Raw genomic sequence first — 7,565 nt, 5'->3', positions numbered from 1 at the left:
ACGTTATTTATAAAATTATATCAATAATTTTATATATACTCGATTTGATTCATACCCAACTCAATCTCAAGATCCAAAGATTGACTCGAATTGAAAACAGAATGATCTGATGTTTGAGCTGAACTAAATTGATATGATATTTGACCTAACCTCAATATTGATTGATTTGATATTGGTTCAACCTGAAAATTGACATGTACAATATTAACTTGTCCGATACATAACTAAACTTATAATACACCTAAATTAAATCGAAATCACATCAAATTCGATCTGAATCAAATGCAATCTAGACTCAAAATGAACTGATCTAAACTGATCCAAACTGCCCAATACTATTGGCAAACACACATAAATGAATTTGCATTTAATTGGATTTTAATTCTTTTTATGATTTAAAATAGTAACGTGTTAATTATGTCGTCTATATGTATTTTCCTATATGTATATATTTATTTTTGAAAAAAAGAATAATCACATTTAATGTATGGAAGGGGGGATCATCACATTAAAGAAAACCTAAATTCTTATCTCAATTTCAAAATTTTAAAATGTAGAAATAGGAATTATAAAGATAGAGCTAAGATATATATATATATAAAGGTACGTGGGTATGACTGAATTTCAGCATCTGTCGGTTGCAGTTCCATTCCTATTCTAAACCCACGCAATCAAATCCGGCTTTACCAGTTTCCCACTCCCATTTTTCTCTTCAGCTTTGACTTACTTCTTCCAAGTTTCTTCAATCCGTCTGTTCCAGTTGCAGTTCAAATTGGGTTTGGCTCCTTTTCCCCTTAGGGTATGTGCTGAAACCTTTTTCTTTTCTTTTTTATGGGTTTTTGTTGTATTTTTTAGATATAGGGAACCCCTGGACTAGGTTTAATGTAACTTACAACAGTACTTGAATCTTTGTTAATTGTGTAATGACCCAAGGTTTTCTCTTTATGCCTAGATTGTAGTGAAGTTTCTATTAAACTCCAGAATGTTTGGTTTTCATTTAAGGGTTCCTTTTCTTTTTCAGTTGAATTGGCTTTCAAGGTCTTTTAATCATGCTGTTGCTTGTTGTCCTTTGTTGTTAACATGTAGTAGTTGTTACATGGAGGTTTTAATCAGTTAAAACGTTATTGTTCTTTTCTTTCTCTAGTTTAGAGATGGGGGCAGAGCACCGCCAAGCTCCTATTGAAAATGATAATTCAGCAAGAACTTCAGCTCCACCGGGTTTTGCATGCCTTTCAGCCTTCTTCTTGAAGAAGGCTGATCACTGTGATGAAAAATTGAACTTGGAAGCCTCAAAGGATTCGTCCACACAAGATAAGGTGCAGGCCGCCATTGATGCCAAAAAGTTGAAGAAATCTGTTCGGAATAGACCATGGATACTTAATGAAAAGATTGATCACATTGCAAATGAATATCCGTCTGTACAACCTTATAAGGTCGCATTTATGTCTCTTCCCCATTTCTTTTTCTCTTGTAGCAATAATTTTGTTTTCCCTTCCTACATCAGACTAAGGTCTTAGGATCTATATCGTTTGTTTTACATGCTTGTTACCATCATGATTTGATTCCTCATGACCATTTATTAGTGAAACAGGCAACAAGAAGGCAGTGTCCTGGAGATGCTAAAGGAGATGTCCTTGAGGAGGTGCCTGTTTTTCGACCATCTGAAGAGGTTTTCATCATTTTTTTGTTTCACTGTTTCTGCTTCAACTTGCTTGTCCCGACTTCGTTAATGTCAACTTCTTCGGTTGGTAAATTTTTTAAAATATTTAAATGGCTTGAATCTTATTTCCAGGAATTCACTGACAAGCTAAAGTACATTGAGGACATACGTCCTCTAGCTGAGCCGTATGGACTTTGTCGTATTATTCCTCCTCCTTCATGGCAACCACCATGCCTAATTAAGGAAAAGAGCATTTGGGAAGATTCTAAGTTTGTTACCCAGATTCAACAGTTTGACAAGTTTCCAGATCATTCTGAAAAGGATGAAGAACCTGGTCCAGAATTCACTCTTAAAAGATTTGAAAAACATGCAGATGATTTCACACAGTACTATTTCACATCCAAACATATGGGTGTCAGTAAACACGTTAATTACAAACAGGGAGATCCATCAGTGGAGAGCATTGAGTGTGAATATAGAAAGATTGTTGAAAATCCCACTGGAAGGTTAGAGGTATGGAAGAATCATGTTATTTTCCCATTGTTTTCTTCGCTCTATATTTGCTTGTGCTCCTAATAACATATTTGTAGGTGCTATATGTTGATTTGGATATGGCAACTTTTGGCAGTGGATTTCCAACAGTATCAAAGCCCGGAGAATCATGTAACCCTAGCTACATTCAGTCAGACTGGAACTTAAATAATGTACCTACACTTCTTGGTTCTCTTCTTTCTTTTGAAAGTGACAAGAATTCGGGTGTGTTAGCACCTCGGCTACGTGTAGGAATGTGCTTTTCATCACTTTCTTGGGTAAGGATTACTTTTGTTTATCTATATACTTTTATATGTATGCTGCAAATAACGATCACAATAGCTTTTCATGTTTGTTTTAACTTTAAGCATTTTCAAGCAGAGGGTTGAAGAACACCATTTAAACTCAATATGTTACATGCATGTGGGTTCTCCAAAAATTTGGTATTCTGTCCCTGGGAGATATTCCTTCAAGTTTGAGACGCTTATGAAGAAGTACACTCCAGATTTTCTAAGCAAACAGTTTAAGCAGTGTGAAGGAGTGGTGAGTAATAAAGGTATTAACTTGGTTTGTTCTTTAAGAGGTTATTCCATGGTTTGCACAAAATAAGCATGCACTGATTCATGCTGTCATTTTCCTAGTCATTTTTCCTTTTCTGTATCACAATGTATCACATCCTGACTTATTCCAACTATGGGGGAAGTATTTTTTTTTACAGAAGATTAAGTTTTAGCAAACCTTTCAATCTAGAATGCTGTAATACTGAATGTACCCTTTAATATTTCTGACTTCAGAATGTACCCTAATTCTAATAGTATTTATGCAGATAACAAAACTTTCTCCCTTCTTTCTGAAGTCTGAGGGTGTACCTGTCTACCGTTGTATTCAATATCCCATGGAGTTTGTTCTGGTTTTCCCAGGAGCCTATCATTCAACATTTGATTGTGGGTTTAATGTTGCTGAGATGGTAAATTTTGCTCCTCTTGATTGGTTACCTCATGGGCAGAATGCTGTAGCACTCTATCAATCACAGGGAAGGAAGCCATCAATTTCCTTCGATAAATTGTTGATTGAAGCAGCAAGAGAAGCGGTGAAAGCACAATGGGAACTCTCTCTGTTAAAAAAGAATACCATTGACAATTTAAGGTGGAAAGGTTATTGCGGAAAGAATGGGATCTTAGCTGAAACACTGAAGGTACGCTTCTGATTATCTTCTGTAGTCTAGATTCTAATCTATATTTTGAACTTACTTGATTTTGTAACATTTATTATTCATGCTTTAGTCCATTCCCCTAATATCCCCTGAGGAAAGAGGAAGAAGAGAACTCTTCATCTGAAGATATCAGGATCCGGTTCTACACTTGGAATGTCTGGATATTATTGTCATGAAATGAGGCTTATTGTTAATTGATGTTTCTCCTCCGGCTTTATGTCTTGACCTTTATTTCTTGCATACTTGCATGCAGTCACGTGTCAAGCAGGAAGGTATGAGAAGGGAATACCTCTGTGGCTCCTTTCAGACAAAGAGGAAGGATAAAAACTTTAGTTCTACTGGAAAAAAGGAATGTAGCATATGTTACTTTGATTTGTTCCTCTCAGCAGTGCACTGTCCATGTTCTGCCGTTAGATATTCATGTTTAAATCATGCAAAGCGGCTTTGTTCTTGCACATGGACAGAAAAGGTTTTCCTCTACCGGTATGAAATCAGTGAATTAAATATTCTTGTTGAAGCAGTAGAAGGGAAATTCAGTGCAGCGTATACATGGGCTAGAGAGGACCTTAATTTGGGTCTTCTCAACTACACACCCAAGGAGAACTCATTCACAGAAGATAAAGGACAAAAAGAGCAGAAGCTACAAGATGCAGGAACGTCACACGGCAATGGTTGGACTGCTGCTGCTTCTATAAAAGCAGAAATAAAGGCCCGTATACAGCGATCACAACACCCGAATGGACAGAAATCAAAAGAGACAGCTGTATCAACTCCGCCACTTCCTAGCATCACTCAAGACGACACATCTTTGTTACTTAGAGAGGTGATGCCCGAAGCTTCCTCGTCAAGTAACAGCGTGTCGAGTTCCTCGGAATCTGATGACACATTGGACCTTGACCTTATTGGAGGAGAAGGATGCCTCTTATCTACGTTAAGTTCAAGGCCTTCTGCTAGTCAGTATGCAAGAGAAATCACATTATCTTCCCAAAGGAGAAGTGAAAGTGAAGTCACATCATCTAAACTGAGGAGGCCTCCTAAAAGAGAAGGCAGATTATCTGAGCTTTTAAAAGATAAGCGTGGAACAGCGGAACATCTAAAATCGACTTCTGAAAAACTACCTAAGAGCCATCCAGTTTCTAAAAGACGAAAAACCTCAACTTAAGACTCTACAACTAGCACAGGCCTCGATGATTTTCAACTATGCAGCTGCATTTGTTCATAGTCGAATTTTGGTTGAGATAGTCAATTACCTTTTGTTATATGCTGTTTGTGTTGCCTCTACTGAACTTTTACCTGGTAGTGAAAAAAAGAGAGACAGAAAACATATTGTTCGAGGGATAGAGAAACTTTTACCTTCTGTAATGTTTTTAGTAGGACAGAGACTATGAGAGAAAAAGACGAGGTTATTTGACTTCGGTTTTTGAACAATCTCAGATAATGTACTTCAGATGGTAGGAAATTTTGGAAATCTGTAAACATATTTTCCTTTCTAAGGTGTAATTGATTCAAACTCGATTTATAAAATAGAACTCAAATAAGTTGAAATTTTTAGTAATTAGTAGATTGATTTTTAATTTAAGGCGAGACTTTCAACCTTGCATTGTATATCACATCTGAATAAATATATATATATGGTTATGTAAAACTGTTTAGATAGAAACTGAATTGAATCGATTTGATTTTTAAAAAAATCAAATAAAATTTAGTAATAAAGTAAGATTTTTCATTTAAAATAACTCAAAAAAAATCAAATAAATTTTAGAAATAAAATAAGATTTGTCAATTTAAATAACTCAAAAAATTTGATTGAATTCGATCGAATGTTCTCCCTTAAATGCGGTTTCTACAAGCTTTGCAGTAAGCAAGCAAGAAATTCCTCTTAATGCTCAATAAATAATATAGTGAATTAATAAATTGATACATAGGAAGCTATCATGGCGTTGAATCCAAATTCTACTTGAACAATTATAAAAAAGAATTACATATCAACATTCAAAAAGCAGACACAGTAGAACTATATACTTCAAAGACCAGCTGAAACTAATCCATGCAATGTGATAATACCAATCAAGGAATTCTGATGATCGACTACAGGCAGAAATTGCACGGGAGAAGGCGGTGATTCCATCTTTTGCATGGCTTCCACAGCCATTGCATCCGGACCGATGGTTCTTGGTTTCCTGAGTTTAACAGTTTGATTGAAAACAAGATGGTTATTCCAATCATTACTAACTTAACAATTTACAACAACTCGTATGAACATTAGCCATTTGGATTACCTGTTGCACATTTCACCGACAGTGAGCTTCAATATGGCTTCTCCACTAACCTTAAGAGTACGCCGCAAATCACCATCTGTAAATGTGTCAAGCAAGTGATGTTCCTCGTCTATAACCAGCAAGCACCCGCATCCCTTAATAGTAAGCCCCACCAGCTGATCCATTATCAAATCACCTTCCTTGCAAATTGGAAGTTCATTTTGCTTCTTCATTACATCTTTCACCTGCATACAAAAAACATCAATCCATCAGTCAGTCTAAAAATTCAACAATTTCTTTTTCTTTTTTAAATTTGGGTTCTTTTTAGGGGTGTAAACGAGCCGAGTCGAGCTCGAGTATTGCTGAGCTCGACTCGACTCGAAAACTCTAAAATGGAGCTCGACTCAACTCGAAAACTTGAACTAAAGCTCGTGAGCAGCTCGAAAAGACTCGAAATGAAAAAAAAAATTCTTAAACTTAACTCGATTGAAGCCTCAAACTCAAACTCGAACATAACCTTAAATACATGAAATCTTACTATATTATTTTTAAAAAAAATCAATACATAAATATTAATATTATTATTAATTTATTTTTTTAAATAAAATCTTAATATATTATATTTTCAAGCTGCTCACAAACTTTTCGAGTCGAATATCGAGTAGCTCGTTTCAGCTCGTTAAGAACTCGAGTCGAGCTCGAGCTCAAGTCGAGTCCATTCGATCCGAATATTTATCGAGCCTTGATCGAATCGATCTCGAATAGCTTGCGATTTGTCTCGTCACATTTAGAGCCTAGTTTTCATTTTCAAGCTTCCTACACAATCAATTATGTAAATTAAACAATGAAGAAACCAAAGTACAGAAGCAGAAAGCAAAATCTGAAAAGAAAATGGACAAAAAACAGTAGGGGGGAAATAGAAAGAAAAAAAAAAGGTTTCAGCTTCAAATGTCCATCAATCTGGGTTAAATTGAGAATGACATGAACCAAGAAACAGAAATTCACATAAATCCTTAAGTATAAATAACAAACCAAACACTGAAATGGACTAAATCAATAAAAAGAACCAGCTTTAACTTTCAATTAAGAGATGTCGAACAATTGAGGGGAACCAACATTACAAAAAATCAATAAAAACCCACTAATGATCCAGAATCTCGCAACCAAAAGAAATTAAATCTCGTGAAAAAATTTGATCTAAAGACCAGCATTCAACAAACCTACCTTAAAAATAAGGCTTTTCCCAATCCTGCCAGCAGGATGATTGGCAGCGTATTGCTCCTTAGTCAAACTCCTAGCTCCCATAAGTGCGATAGCCACCGTGTCTCCGAAAACCATTTGGATTGCGGTGGAAGTAACCGGCGCCAAATCAAACGGACACAATTCCCTCTCCAACGGAAGATACACGTTCATATGGCAAGCGTTCGCCAAGGCGTTGTTGGGAATGGATGTAACCGAAATGAGATAAACACCCTTGGCTCTAGCACAGGGGATGAGACGTAGGAGTTCCTCAGTGGATCCGGATTTCGAGAAGAGAACGAGGATGTCGGCGGAGGAGAGTGCGCCAAAGTCGCCGTGGGGGGCGTCGAGAGGGGAGAGGAAAGCGGAGCGAATGCCGAGGGAAACCAATGTCTGGGAGATCTTATTGGAGACAAATCCGGACTTTCCGACACCGGAGAAGAAAATGGTGCCTCGGGAATTAAGGAGGGTCTCGGTGAAAGACAATGCTTGGGACAGATCGAGGTTCTGGAAGAAGTAATTAAGGTGACCTTGTTGGGTTTTGAAGAGGCTGAGAAGAGCAGTTTCGGAAATTTGTTCACGATGGGGAGCTTTGTGCGGCGGAGATGGGAGGTTCAGCGGCGGAGGAAGCGATCCCATTATTGGATTTGTTGTGTGAGATTAG

At 37.0% G+C, this 7,565-nt stretch overlaps 2 protein-coding genes across 3 annotated transcripts; one reads left to right on the top strand and one right to left on the bottom strand.

Moving 5' to 3' along the window:
• The first annotated feature begins 639 nt into the window (after nucleotides 1–639).
• Nucleotides 640–4,828, top strand: LOC120186206 (putative lysine-specific demethylase JMJ16). Of its 2 annotated transcripts, none has more exons than XM_039190201.1 (8): nucleotides 640–799; nucleotides 1,150–1,433; nucleotides 1,592–1,669; nucleotides 1,793–2,173; nucleotides 2,251–2,469; nucleotides 2,573–2,734; nucleotides 3,018–3,386; nucleotides 3,658–4,828. In XM_039190201.1, the coding sequence occupies exons 2-8, from the start codon at nucleotides 1,152–1,154 to the stop codon at nucleotides 4,564–4,566; spliced, it is 2,400 nt and encodes a 799-aa protein (XP_039046132.1). In that variant the 5' UTR covers nucleotides 640–799; nucleotides 1,150–1,151; the 3' UTR covers nucleotides 4,567–4,828. The 2 variants fall into 2 exon arrangements, with proteins under 2 accessions (XP_039046132.1, XP_039046131.1); XM_039190200.1 differs by having other exon boundaries at nucleotides 1,145–1,433; nucleotides 3,658–4,826.
• Nucleotides 4,829–5,427: 599 nt separating this feature from the next.
• On the bottom strand, nucleotides 5,428–7,555 carry LOC120186207 (probable arabinose 5-phosphate isomerase). Its single transcript, XM_039190202.1, has 3 exons — nucleotides 6,887–7,555; nucleotides 5,684–5,907; nucleotides 5,428–5,584 (listed from the first exon to the last, which is right to left on the bottom strand). The coding sequence occupies exons 1-3, from the start codon at nucleotides 7,538–7,540 to the stop codon at nucleotides 5,428–5,430; spliced, it is 1,035 nt and encodes a 344-aa protein (XP_039046133.1). The 5' UTR covers nucleotides 7,541–7,555.
• Nucleotides 7,556–7,565: the final 10 nt, after the last annotated feature.

This window comes from Hibiscus syriacus, unplaced genomic scaffold (genome assembly GCF_006381635.1).
Source record: "Hibiscus syriacus cultivar Baekdansim isolate YM2019G1 unplaced genomic scaffold, ASM638163v2 tig00113337_pilon, whole genome shotgun sequence".
In the NCBI taxonomy this organism is placed as follows: Eukaryota; Viridiplantae; Streptophyta; class Magnoliopsida; order Malvales; family Malvaceae; genus Hibiscus; species Hibiscus syriacus.
Note: the sequence above shows the minus strand (reverse complement) of the source record. Positions and strands in the feature narration are given on the sequence as shown.